Here is a 14834-nt window from a genome sequence, read left to right as displayed (position 1 = left end):
ACGTGGAGGCAATAATAATCATCGATTAGTGAATCATTCAATAATAATAATAATAATAATAACAACAATAATAATAGTAGTGGTAGTAGTAGAATACTCTAAGGTTGCACACAACATTTGCACTTTAAATACAGGATCACATTCCAGTCCATTGCACCTTAAAAACTATCAATTTATACAGTTTCTTGTGTTGTTATATTTATTACGTAATATAAATATTATATTTTCGTTACTGGGTAACAACTTGATTTACCTCTATCGCATGTATAGCAAACCTATATGTATACTTGCAATATATATTTATATGCATATGTTCTTCTTACTCGACATTATGTTGTATTTATACTAAAAGAATATAGACTCAAAATATGTTACATGTGTGTATGTATTGATTTTGTTTTTTCCGTTTTCTTCTTTTTTCCAAAAACATTTAAAAAGATATAGGATTAAAATCATTCACGAATTTTCTTACATGTGATGATAGTATGCATGGACATATGTATCTACACGTATATTTTATACGTTTCGCGAATACACGCACAAGTTTTGACTAAGTTTACTTTTTTTCCAAGTTATTTTGTCCGTCGTGAATTTACTCATCCTTACATAAATTCGGTGAAATTTTCTCTGACATACAAATTTTGTTTGTACAGTTATTGGGTCTAATTACTTGATTTTTTTCTCTCTCTTTGTGTTCCAATACAACCCCGAGGACGAAAAGTGTGTATGAAACGTATAATTTTGAAAAACTGGTAAATTCGAAAAATTAACGACGGAGCCAGGAATCGAACCTGGTATCTAGCGATGCTTTAGGGCGGCTAGGTGGTCTAGTGGAGTAAGGCTCCGGTAAAGCATCGCTAGATACCAGGTTCGATTCCTGGCTCCATCGTTAATTTTTCGAATTTACCAGTTTTTCAAAAATAATACGTTTCAACAATGAAAAATGCCTCGTGATTAATATTAATATTGATGATGCATATCCGCATTTCAATATTAGACGGTCATTGACTGTCTTACGAGCTTCGCATCAGAAGCGTAAGATTCCAAAATGTAAACACACTTACAGACATTCTTACAAGTTGTGCTCGAAGAGGAAGAACACTTTCTATATTCACACGAAAAGTGTGTGTACCACCAAGGATATCATAAAAATACTGTATTCTTCGCTAGCTTTTTTTCTTTTCGATTCCTCACTTGCACAAACCAAAAAAAGTCCGTCGTTTGCAAAATATTGCGAAAAAAGAAGAAAAACTTTTTCATAGCTTTTCTAGAAACGTACTCTACGTTTTTCTCGCGATTTCTCTTCATGGTTTCTCCATTCGTGATACTCTAACAATAAACTCGTATTTAAGAACACGGCGAAATTATGTGTAGATTTACGAACACGAGGAAATTTTGTGTTAATTTTAGAACACAGTGGGTTTTCCATTGTAAGAAGATTTATAGAAAGACTTCTTGCCTTTTTAACGATCATTTCTTCACCATTTTGATAAGTACGACAAATTCGATGATGTGTGGCATGTGTATTTGAAGTCTTTCATATTTTATTTGAGTGCAGAAATCACGCGTTTGAGAACAACAGTAATTAATTAGATTCTGTAATAGAATTCTTTTTTCTCATATTATCTCTTTCTCTCTCATCATTCAATAACTGTTCCTTGAAACTTGTAAGATATTTTTTCTTCATTAGGAATAAAAATAATAATAACTTACACGTGTAGTAGCACGATTGGATAATAATTTTGGCACTAAGTATCATCAACAACCTTCTGTCTCTTATGATCGTCCCTGATAACACCGATCGGTCCATCTTCGGTTAATCCTCTTTTGTTACGATTATCACTGACATCCCTGCCCTCGCTGCCATTCCGATCGCCACTTGCAGATGATTCAGGCTCGATATTGTGCTCGCTAAAGCAGTGAATCTGCAATTCAGCGACGGAACGTATTGACACCGAGCAAATGTTGCACTTATACATTTGCCCAGATTCTTCAGTCCTTGAGTCGTCGCTGGGAGCTGGAGCTGGAATTCGTGATGGTCGATGCTGCCTCTCGTTGATTCCGAAGTCAGTTTGCCGCTGCTGATTGAACTGTGGATTTGCGTGACGAATTTCACCCACAGGCTTCAACTCCTCACTAACTAGTATCGGCATGTGATATCCCCGCGATACTTCGCTCTCCGACATTCCTATTGGAGACGGATACTGGTGCATTGAATGCATTGGGATCGGCTCGCCCTCGTCGGATGAAGTGTCTCCCCCACTTGCGCCTTGGTTTGGAATCAAATCGGCATCCCACTGACCCATCTTACTCGGATCCTTTTCATAGAGCTTCTGCGCTAAGCTCTGAAATCAATTGAAAGCGCCGAAATTTAGTGCATATTTATAAAAAAACGAAAAAGATTTATTCACATCGATTCAAGTAGGATCACATGACTTCAAATTACCAGAGATGACTTCAAAGGATTCGAATTATTTCAAAACACTATGAACTTAAAAAGATTAGCAGGACTTCAAATCGTAACTTGCTCATAACTGCAAATGACTTTAAATATCTTCATGTAATGGAAATAAAATTTAGAAGAGTAACAAGCTTCGTAATCTTCAATAGACTAAGTGAATGTAGACAACTTCAATTAAGTTCAAATGGCATCACATGATGTTAAAGAAAATTGGAAGCCTGTACATGATCTCCAGTAAGATCAAACGACTTTTCGCGATGAAAAGAAAATTCATGAGACTTGAAAGCTAGTTTTCAAAAGACCGTGTATGACGTCAAGTAAGTTCAAATGACTTCGAGCAATTTTTCATAACTTCGAGTGGACAGTAAATTCTACGAACCAATGACAGAGTCTTTACCGTTCTTGACGATTGTTTAATATCTCAATATCGTATAATCTCATATCATTTACCTGTAGACTAGTTAGACTATTATCACAGTCACTAGTATCGATGTCGTTTAGATTAATGCCGGATCTTTCCATTTCCGCGTAAGTACCGAACGGCAATTTTCCCAGGCACTCTAACTTCATGATGTGCATTTTACTTCGCAAATGCTTAGCGAGGTGTCCATGTATCCTGAAAGCAATCTTGCAGTCCGTACACTTGAACGGTCGAGGATTGCTCGTTGTAGCAGCGCCAAAAGTGGACGTCATGCTTACCTGAGTGCATAAAATTACAGATTAAATTTTTTTTACAACTAATTTGACAACAGGATCTTAATCAACTTGTGACTCCTCTTGAAGTATCCTCCACTGTGAATGAAAACAGAGATGGTACTCACTTTGTTGTGATGAGCAACCGAGCGCTCGTGCTTTGTGAGGTGGCCTTTGGTCCTGAACGATACAGCGCAACTCTCGCACCTGAAGGGCCGCTCAAAATAGTGAATATTGATATGTAGCCTGAGCTGACTCGGTTTGCTGAACACTTTGTTGCAGATTCCACACACGCTTCTACCATCTTCAGTCACGCTGTAACTAATTTCATAGACTCAGTTCTAAAATTGGTTGCGAGCAAGCACCGACATGGTCTGAGTAGTAACGGAAGAAATGAAACTAAGACAATAAAAAACTATGCTGCTCAATCAAATGATGAACTCACCTCACGTAATTTGGGGCAGGTCCACTTGACGGCTGCAAAAATTCAGCGTGAGGTTTCCCACTTCCACCTGGTGGTGACGGAGATCTAAATCCGGGCCCACCAACGACCATTTTTCGGGCCACGGAGTGCTTAATGCCTTCGGCCATGTTCTGCTTGGTCATGTCGACGTTCTGCTTAATCTCCGCACGCTCAGAATTCCTCGGATCAACAGCTGTTTGCGACTTGTTTTGCACCTCCTGCGAATTAGCCCTGGAAATATCGTGCCCCGATGAAGATTTCACCTCGAAATTTGGCCTGGACTGTTGGTCTTGTGCCTGAGGCAGCCTTATTTCTCTGCTTGGTTGGCTGACTTCCGAATTCGTATTAGACGACACGGATATTTCTTGGCTGTTCGAACTCCTTGGTTCGTGATTAGCCGGCTTATACTCTTGACTAGGTAGCCTAAGCTCTTGATTCGGCAGCTTAAACTCTTGACTAGGCGAAGAAGTGACGCGAATCTCTCGACTCGGCGGCCGTAATTCCTGATGATGAGATCTTGGACTCTGGTTGCATTGAACCCTGGTTTCTCGACTCAGGGGCTTTGGATCCTGGCTAGGAGTGAAGCTGTCCCTCGGCCTCTCCACCTCGCTCATCATTTTCATTGCGTTGAACATCGAGCTCCTGTCTATCTCGCTCTTCACCTGTCCGTGGATAGATGACGCGTTTCGGTTCGTCATCTCCACGTTCAAATTTCGAGGTGACTGACGGTCCAAAGTTGGTGTACTTCGCCCCGGTAAGCTGCCTTTGTAAATGGTCGGAATGGGGCTTCCGCCTCTTCCGACTCGGTGGTCAAAACCGTCAGTTTCGCCCACAATCCGACCCGCGTTCTCCGTGTCCTTATAGGATGAATCGACCGCGTCAAAAGACCGCGTCTCAAGGTAAGCGTTGTTTTGGTAGACATCTTCATTGTAAGGAATTTTCATACAGTCTTGCTGCGTCTGCTTGTAAATACTTTTAATTCTCGACTCTAGTATGGTATGCTGCATCTTGCTGGGGTTCGTGTAAGTCACGGTGGACATCCCGTTTAGATCTAAATTCTTCGATCTGATTGTGTCCTGCTGCTTCAAGTATTGTATATTATCCTTCTCTGTGCAGTTGTTCTCGAGCTTTGAGCAGCACACTCGATACTGCAGTTTCATTTTACTGTCCATCACGTGTCTTTCGGTAAGATACGCCTGCAGCATGTGTCCTTTGGCCTCGGATTTCCACTCCTTACCCTGCACCGGAAGTCTTTCCATGGTCTGGACAATCGTCTGCATCAAAAGCTGCTCGGAGACCGGGGTCAGGATATCGGTAGGCTTGACTCGTTGGGGAATTGGAGAACTTATCGGGCCGAGTGTTTGTTTGGTCGTGAGGTCCATGGGCTGGTGAAAATTGATCTGTGAATCGGTAGCGTGAACCGACGAATCATCATTTACCTCCGCCGTATCGTTCCCGGACTTTTTGGAAGACTGTATTATCACACTGGTCCTTGATTTCTCGAGTACCGCACGACTCGAAGGGAAGTAATAACGGTGGGACAAATCACTCTGTATCACAGCCGCGGCTTGGCTGCTCAGCGGCGCCGAACTGTTCGTCGTTGTTACGACCGCCGTGCAAATTGTACTCTGGGAAAAGGTCAGGGTGTACGGATATGTCGTTGGCCTGCCTGACGGAAGCAGCCCCGGCAGTCGGTGCGTGCTGGGTTGAGACAAGCTCAGCAATCCCTGAACAGCGTCGTGCTCTTCGCTTCCGGATTCCTCGCTCTCCTCTCCGTCAGTCTCGTCCTCCTCTTCCGAGGATTCTTCGCCGTTTCCTCCGCCCGCCGCCAATCTGGCAACCGCCTCCTTGTCGATGTTCTCATCGCACACCAACGTCGGAACTGGAACTACACCGAGTTCAACGCATTTTTTGTAGTGCGCTTTTGACTTCATGTGCTTCGTCAGGTTTCCCTTTGTTTTAAAACTGAAAAACCGAACAGTCCAATTTATTGTTAGATTTTGGTAAGGACTTCGATGAACTTTTACACCGTGTGGCATACAAGGGGTTGACTACTCGAGTGAACTTCTTGAACCCAGAATTTCATGAATTTGCACAATTTTTTTTCATAAGTCTACAACTCACTTTAAACTATGGTCAACAATCAACTATGACGATCAACTACCATATGATGACATGTTTCATTTACCTAAAAGTGCAGTGCTTGCAGGTATATGGTCTGACATCGGTATGCGTTCTGATATGTTTCTTCAGCATCGATGGTTTCTTGCATCTGATGCCACATTCTTCACAGACGTACCTTCCTCGGCCTTGAATCATATTTAAGAAAAAAATATAGGAGTTAGAGAATTTAGAACAGAAACACGGAACGTTTGCATAATCGGCGCTCGGACCTAACGATCGCTAAAACCTTCGTCAATGATACGTTAATAACATTTTTCGATAATTTTAAACTAGCTCCGAAAATTGGCTATATCTTTGTTTACTTTGACGGAATAAAATAAATAATCAATTTACAGGACAATGGAAAATAAAAAGAAAATAAATAAAAATTACCATTAGGACGCATTATATGTCTACTTACAGATAAGAAGCACACAGCATCCCGATTAGGAAATGAAATGTTTTTTCATAAAATTTCATCAAATCGTTAGACTGATAACGAAAGACTACCGCCTATGAATGAAAGAATATGCCTACTGTGCTCACCTCTTCCTCTGACGTATATGTAATCTTCGTTGCTCTCGAAACCGCCGTCGAATATCTTGACCCGTTTAGCTTTTTCCTGAGTATCATTTTCGGAGTTGTTGTCCGAGCTTGCAGGGGTTGTAGGTCTTTGCGAGGAATGCGTTAAAATATCGTCGTGTTTCTTCGAGGCCGTGGTGTAGCTCATGGGCCGGCGTCTCGAGTCGTAATGGGCCAAGTCGAGGTCGAGTGGTGCCTCCTTGCATATTTTCCAGTTCGAGTACATAGACAGGGTGTGTTGTTGAGTAACGTACATCGGCTGAGGCCTGTTTAATGTGCAGTAAAATACCCGAGTCGAACATTTCAGCCCGAGGTAGGTGTACGCATGTCCGTTCAAATACAGTTGACCGTACGATTTCCTCGGCCTCGGTGTTTCCGGGCTTATCAGAGGCAACGTGTTCGCCGTTGGCGTTATACCGTGGTGTCGTTTTGGGGTAAAGGTACCAGGCTTAAGAGGCAGCGAAGTCGGCCTCAGAAATTTATTGTTGGTGTTACTCTCTTCAATTCCGGTTGCCTCTTCGTTACTGATACTTGGTGAGTGAAGACTGTCCGCTGGTTTACTTTCACGACTAATAGCTAATAAATCACCATGTGAAGGTTTACTTGGCACTTCTGTATTGGAAGAATCTAGATTAACAGTTATAACCGGAGCATTTTGAAACTCGTGTTTTGACTTTATTCCGTTCATCGATCCACAATTTTCCATTTGCAACGTCCTTGTCTTAACATCCTGTTGAACATTTCCCGGCAACTGTAACGCCGCTAATTTCGTACGGCCGTTTTCATGGGGCACCGTTTCGTATTTGAAAACCACGGGACTCTGTCTCACAGACTCGGCGGAGGACGATCGGCCCTGTTCAAATTCTGCACTGGCCCAGCTACTTGGCCTCTTTCTACTTTCGGTAAGATTTTTCGGCGAGTATCTAAGCTTCTGCATACTATCAGCGTCGTTTGGATATGTGAAAGTCTTTTCCGTCTTGCACGGACTTTTTTCAAACGAAAATTCCTTCCTCTCCCTCGGGCTCTCAGTACTACTCTTACTGTACTTGATCCCAGATTTCAAGTTGTAACGATCATGCTCCGATCTATGCATATCGCCGCTGGGCACTCTGGACCTGAATTTATCCGGGGTAGATTCAATCTTGAGATTAGGAACTTTTGGGCTCATCAAACCGGGCCGCAAATTATCACTACTCGGAGTCTTGAAGCAGAGTTTAAGCTCCTTGGCTGGACTGGCGAGGTCCAACGGCTGAGCGGGTGACGGCATTTGCATGTTGGAATGCGGTCCAGGTATACCCGGAATGTTGGGTGTATGAATTTTGACGGGACTGGCGAGATCCAGGGGTTGAGTAACGACGTGGAGTCCGGGGATACCGGGAATCACCTTGTACTCGGCCTCAGCACTGGGTACGTTGGCGGATATGTCGACCGAAGGTGTTCCGGACAAAGTGTGAGGACCAGGCATGCCAGGTACGTAAGGTATGATCTTACCGCCGTGCAAAATGCTAGCTATACCAGCCTGCGGCAAAGTTAGCGGATTGTAGGCCGTGATGTTCGTTAGGGGGTTGAGGTTCTGCTCTAAGTAACTATAACAGGATATCGTCGGCGCTATGTTAGGAGTTGATATGTTGGGTATGATAGGTGCCAATATCTTCGGTGTATTTGGCAGGGATATGGAACCGTTCGTTGTGCTGGCTGGAGTGCCGGGCGGTTTGTGAACCATGGTTCCGCCGGAGTGAAGTCCAGACCTAACCACTATCGAGGAAGTCTCCGAAGTTGCGCACTTGCCGTTAACCGAGTGCTGTTCACCAGGTGAATTCGTTTGACGGGGTTCTATCCTCATCGTTTTCGTCTCTCCGGTGTCGTTGAGTATCCTCACTTCGCCACCGAACATCTGGAGCGAGTTTGGTCTCGGATACTTGGACAGTTCCTCCAGCGACCTCAGTGTCGTTGGCGCGGATTCAGATCTCTGTTTTGTTGGCGGTACGTAGGGGTCGACTAATCTCGTGTTACCAAGAAGTGGACCCGGCGACGGGAGTGGCTGGAGGGTGTTGTAGTAGTCGGGTTTCATCTCGAACTCCGGGTCTTTTCTGTCGAGGTCAAGCTGAAATTCGGGTCGCCTCGGGCTAGGCGATCCTTTGCAGTAGTACCGCCTGTGGGCGTCAAGGTTGTCGGCGCTAGTATAAGAAATTTTACACGACGGGCAGACAAAGTTTTCACCATCCACACCATCGCAGTTCTGATGCGCCTTAGACTTCAAGAGAAGCTCCTTTATTATCGATGCTTCTTGCTGCTGCTGCTGCTGGTGGTGATGATTCTGCGGCTGCTTACCATCCTTCTCGTGGGCGAAACTTTCGCTGTAGCACCGCTTCCTCGTCAAGTTTTCTTCCGCCGATGAGAGATTTAACGGTTGCTCAGTGTACTTTGGTTCCACCAAACTCTGCTGCCTTTGCATCAGCTTGTGAAGTAGTGGGTCTACCGCCTCCACGATTGCCTGATTGGCTGTTATTATTTTGTCTATGTGCTCCTGCAGCTGTTCAGCGTTCGGCTTCGAGTTCGTCGACGAATTCGTCGAGGAGTTCGACGAAACCGATGACGCTTCTACATCGTGGCTCACACTGTTTAAGGCCGTGTGAAATTTAGGCTTGTAAATTTTACCCGTTTTCACTGTCTTCACGCTCAACACTGAACTTGGCGTCGACGACGGTGGCGGAGGTGGTGTTCCTGTTCCGTTACTCGCGCTATCCGACAAGCTTATGTCAGAATCTTCTGAAACCTGTGAAAAGATTGTTTGATCAAAAGAATTTGATATTTAGATCAAAATCGTCTACCCTACTATAGTTCTTTTGCCGAAATACTCTATTTGAAAATTCATTACTCTAGTTTTAAACGGTGATAGACTGGAAATCAGAGAATACATACGTGTTCGCTGAATGTTGCGAAGTTTATATCGAAAACGGAATTTCTCGTATAATTCATTCTTCAGGTTCTAATCTGTACGTGTATTATCGCTACCCCATTACCGAGAATGAGTCAATGTTGGTACGAGTTGTTATATCAGTAATTCTGTTGGTATAATCCATTTTGTAATAGCAAAGATAAAGTATATTCCCAGAATGGTTGTGGGTATCAGTGACGCTCTGGCTTTGCAGGCTCAATATAGGATTTTATATCTTGACTGACACTCGCCAAACACCTGTGCTCAATTAGTATTTATATCGATGGATACTACACTATCATTTGGATATCAGTAGACGTCGATACTACTTGTCTGATATTTTTGTTCCCTGAAACCTAATCGCAATTAGAAATCTTTACGCGGGAGAGATTGGAAGCTGGAGATTTACGTATTAATGTACACAGAACATAATTTTCGTTAAAATGGAAAGCATAATAGATGCTTACTGTTGGGATCAGTTACTTTTAAAAATCTAGGAAATTTACTAGCAATGAGTGTGGCCAAATTGAACCATCATACAGACTGTTTTTCTCCTTTTTCGAGCCTTAGGGCCATTTTTAACTATCGTGATACGGCTATGGCTGTAATCTGACATCAGTAGTCGTACCTACGGATAGCCTTAATCATGGTACAGCGGATTCGGGAGATCGAGACTATTGCCGATGGCACACTCTGCCAGCGTTTGCTGAGGCGCGATTGATACCAGTATCGGTATACACTCCAATCGAGCGCATGTAGTTGATGGGTGACCGTAAGGGATAAGTGTTTAGCAAACCAGCGTCACAGATTCAAGCGATGCCTATCTCATTACAGAGAAAGGAAATTCGCAAGTCACACGTCACTAGTAAGAATTTAGCTTCCGGATGTTTGCTTGCATTTTGCGCAGAGAGACAACAGCTTCATTCGGATTTTAACATACAGTTTCAACTGGACGCCGTTTACTCGTTGAATTCCAGAAACTGTGGGACGTGTTTCAACGACTTTCCTGTGGTTTCTTATAATAGTTTCCGTTCAACGAGAGAAGTGGGTGTAATCGTATCAAACTTCGCCGTCAACGTGGTATAATACACGCAATTATAGCGCATTTTGTAATTACTACACATACTACAACGATATAGTTGAAATAACACTTCGAAATTGAGTCTTTTTATAGTGTGGCCAACTGTAATGGTTTCTGTGTATAATATCCGCATTCACTGAGCATAAAAAACACTAGAAAACAAAATTGCCCTACAATATAAGTATAAAGGTCATATCGTAATGCCGACAATATCGACTTTCCTTTAAACAAAGTTTACAACGATCAGTACCAATATTTTGGATTGCCCTGTCTCTGTATACAGTAATGAAGAGACGTAAATATTCATACAATAGGTCAAAAAGGTATCGTCGGTATAGAAATACAGAGTCGAAACCTTATTTTACTCAACAGCGTAGTGACAATTATAGTTGTGGTTGAAGCTATAGTATGTTGGGAAATATTTCTCCTGTTTGTGGAATTAAATTTACTGAACACTAAACGACAGCATGTTTTTTCCCCCATTTCAAAGAATTCTGAACTCTGCGACAGAGAATGACTAAGTCACAAACACTTGGAAACTTCGAAGGAATTCAACGGGTTTGAAAATAGTTAACGCGACGCAATTTAAACGTTTGCGTGATTTGAAGTAACATCGAACGACCATAAGTAATTTCACATAAGTTTAAACGATAAAGTGAATGACTACCTCATTCAAAATTACTGAAACATACAACCTGAAAACTTTTCCATACGCGGATTCTAAAAGGTCAATTCTCGCGAAATGCAGGTTTGCTTGTGCAAAAAAATCATACAATTTTAACATTGACTCATTCAATAATCGAAACTAGTCAACATAAGTTTTTTGCTAGTTGAATCATCTTCATCAACGGACAGGAAATTTTGTGAACGGCTTTCACATCACTTGACGTTACTGTATAGAATTCGAAACGAATATATTGAAGAGTTTCAACTGACTTCAGGGGAGTTAATCGACAAGACTTGACATGGATTCACCGACACGTTATTAAATGGACTCTGTATCTTTATAAGGTTTCACGGTTTTTAATGACTTCGTATCGCCGCAGATGAAAAATAACCGCATATACCATCTAGTGAGTTGAGAAGTTTGAAATGACTTCAACTTAATTGTAAGAACGTTACCGGAATTTCATTTTTCCCATAACTGTCAGCTTATTTAGAGAACTTCTGACAAATTGCACGTACCTGATTAAAAGCGAAAGATCATATTCCAAAACTTTTGAACTAGGAATTGTACACTTGGAATGAAAGTAACTTTGATTCGCCTTGAGACAGATGAAGTCTTTTAAGGTCATTTCGATTTATCAAGGTTTAGCGATAACTCTCAACGAAGATACCTGGTATAACAGTATATATGAGTATGTATTTGAGTTAGACCACACTAACCTTGCTAGAGTCTCCTCCTTCCATTTTAAGAGCATGGGCTCGAGATCTGCAGTGTTTATAGAGGTTCGATCTGGTCTTGAACGCGAACCCGCAGGGAACGCATGGATAGGGTCTCTCATTAGTATGAGCCCTGATGTGTTTCTGTAGTACGCTGGGTTTGGCACAGGACAATTTGCAGTACGGGCATACGTATCCACTCTTCCTGCCTTCGTTGGCTTCCCCCTCGGGCTCGGGGGCGGCCTCAGTCTTCGCTGCTGGTTCCTTCGCTGAATCCTCACCACCATCTTTCTCCCTACGATTACCAGGGATCCGGCTATCCGAGGTTGTTTCTCGCTTGGATTCCACCGGCGTCGCCTCTGTCGTCGCCATCTTCTTGAATTTCTTGTGCAAGTATTTAGGTTCGCCATCGTTGTTGTTGTTATTATTATTGTTGTTGTTGTTATTCAACTGCGAGTCTGTCATTGCCACAGTATGAGTCTCTGTAACAACAAAACATGGAAGAAACAGCTCCATTAGAATCACTGTTAGGACATACTATTCTTTTTCAATAAATCACCATTCCGTATACTTCTGACAAATGTTAACGAGCAGACACAGACATTATGATCATTCTTATCTTCTTACGTAAAAGTATTCATCATCCATACACAGAAAAGAAAATCATTGCGTACCATAGAGGAGAGGAAGGCTCACTGCAGGAAAGGAATACAACAAGAGATAGTGAAGTTTTGCTACGTCTTACAGCTTCTAACGGTTACGGTCGGGTAAAATGACAATAATTCGTCAGCCCACAATGTTAATTTACTTTCTTTTTCAGTCATGAAAACATAGTATACAGGTAGAAAAGAAGTAATTCAAATAAGAGTTAAGTATATGCATGACATAGGTGACCTCGAAATAACTAACAGAACCCTCTAGGTGTAACGTAGTATGGACTACTATGTTAGATAAGGGGACAGAGTATCGTGACTTTGGAATGGTTTCAAGTTATCAGGTAATAAGCTGCTACTATCTACGAAGAATACTTACGGTAGTGTTCATTTTGCATGTGCGACAGATCATATATAATATAGATACGCATGCGGTTTAGAGAATTAAGACACATCGGAGATTATTTAACCTCTGTGCTCACTATGAGGAAGCAAGATAGAATAGTTGACGGTTCATGATGCTAGAAGTGATTTATCGCACAGGAAGTAGGCTGCACACTAATGTCTGGATGTCAATCGTATTCTGAGAAATTACAATAGTTATATGATAGTTTTAAGGAAAATGGAAATTAATGTACATATTCGTTGTATAGAGCTTTGGTTACATCCATTGTTACATATTCCTGATATCCACTTAATGGATGTGGATGAAAATTGTAACTCTGACTGCAACTACGAGAAACAAAATCCAAAGGTGGTAATCCATGTGAATGGTAATCTGTATGTCATCACAGGGTATAAAATACGTGCATAAAATCGAATAACATACGTTTTGCAGAGATTGGTAAACATGCATTTTATTACAGTTATAAACGTGAACGGTGGGTGTTTATTTTTAAATATCGAACGATAACAAATTCGCTTCCTAAAATAATGATAGCCTTCGAATAAAATTTCACGATTACCTTAATATACAGGTTAATATTGCATGAGTTTTGTCGGAAGAGAAATCTGCTCTACCGACGCACACTACTCTCGGTAAGCACGAATACAAAGCTACCGATGGCCCCCATTCAAGTCCGTTCAGCGGTGCCGAAACAGTTTCAAGATTTTCTGGGTAATATGAGTAGGTATTCAAAAATCATAACGCTTGATAATCGTTACCGATAATCAACGATTCTTTCACCGACTTGTTTTTTAAGAAAAACCACAGAATCTTACTCACTTGACTAAAAGTAAGCGTTGATTGACTAGAATTTGAAACGAGCATTGTGATTTACACAGTTTAAAACTTCCGAAGATTTTTCCAGCGCTGAACGATCTACGGCGAAAAATACGGATAATTACGGGACCCGTTTTACCGACTGTCAAACAGAATGTTAAAACGTTAAAAGATGAAGTGTGAAATATTTCACGCTAGAAATTTTGTTCGCTTACGAATGTTTCACGATAACCGGTTGTATCTGTGTGCGTATACATAAAATGTTGAGTATACAACGAAGTAATTTGTCTATTATATGGTACCTGCTGCTCGTCTTTGGAGAAGTTATTCAACGCGTAACGACGCGGGATTTTGAATCCGAAAGGCCTTCAGCCACAAGGTGGAGGCGGGGAGACAGCCAGGCAGGATTCACCAGCGTGCGCGGTCTCGTTGGGCAATTTTGCCAATTCTTATAAATAGCTAGTACTAAAAATAGCGGGTAGTAGCGTTTTGGCGGCGCCGCGACTGGCGACAGTCGCCAGGGGCCCAGGACATGAGCGAGCCTAGCGCCTAGCAGCCCAACGTCGTCGCTTCGTCGCAGTTTTCATCGCGAGGCGCGCGGTTTTCTCGACCTGCGCACGCCTAGGGGGAGAACGGAGGGGGGAGGCGAGAAGAAGAAGAAGAAGAAGAAGAAGAGGAAGAAGATGACGAAGAAGAAGAAAAAAAAAGGAGACGGAGGCACGGGCAGCCACGAAGTGAGAAATGAGAGAGATATACCGGGGCTGTTTACGATCCAGCCATTGAGAAAAGTGAGGTAGACTAATTTATTCCGACTTTGATAACTTGAATTCTTTTACAACGGACAGGATTATACCTGATCCGATCCATTTTCCCTCTCTACTCTGTCTCGTGTTCTGCAGCACTCTTCTTTGTGATAAAATAGAGACATATAAGCCTAACAGCAATAGTTTTCTCTGTTTTTAATCACCCGGCACACGGAAGATCCATTCGATTATTTATATTCTGAATCAACACGCGCACTGTATGGCGATGTTGATTGTTGTTACTATCCCCCTTTTTCTCAACTTTTCGCTATTCGTATCTGATCATCTTTTGTCTCACGGCTAGTTGACATTTATGTCATAGTTGGGGCTCAGTGTTGAAAACCCACATCAGGGTCTCGGCGTCTCGGACATTCGTAGAAAGTCTCATTGTT

At 42.2% G+C, this 14834-nt stretch overlaps 1 protein-coding gene across 3 annotated transcripts in view; it reads right to left on the bottom strand.

The window, feature by feature from the left end:
• Positions 1-1130: 1130 nt before the first annotated feature.
• Positions 1131-14834, bottom strand: part of LOC124183914 — a 35743-nt gene continuing 22039 nt past the window's right edge. For 2 of the 3 annotated variants that reach the window (XM_046573086.1, XM_046573089.1), the window contains exons 2-8: positions 11768-12246; positions 6327-9138; positions 5806-5926; positions 3600-5582; positions 3283-3475; positions 2912-3160; positions 1131-2345 (exon numbers count right to left, since the gene is read on the bottom strand). In XM_046573086.1, coding sequence (XP_046429042.1) covers positions 1749-2345; positions 2912-3160; positions 3283-3475; positions 3600-5582; positions 5806-5926; positions 6327-9138; positions 11768-12246 — 6434 coding nt within the window. In that variant the 3' untranslated portion in view covers positions 1131-1748. The remainder of the gene's footprint in view (positions 2346-2911; positions 3161-3282; positions 3476-3599; positions 5583-5805; positions 5927-6326; positions 9139-11767; positions 12247-14834) is intronic. The other variant, XM_046573087.1, reaches the window with a different exon arrangement.

Source organism: Neodiprion fabricii, chromosome 5 (genome assembly GCF_021155785.1).
Source record: "Neodiprion fabricii isolate iyNeoFabr1 chromosome 5, iyNeoFabr1.1, whole genome shotgun sequence".
NCBI classification, from domain to species: domain Eukaryota; kingdom Metazoa; phylum Arthropoda; class Insecta; order Hymenoptera; family Diprionidae; genus Neodiprion; species Neodiprion fabricii.
This window is presented reverse-complemented; position numbering and strand designations above follow the sequence as displayed.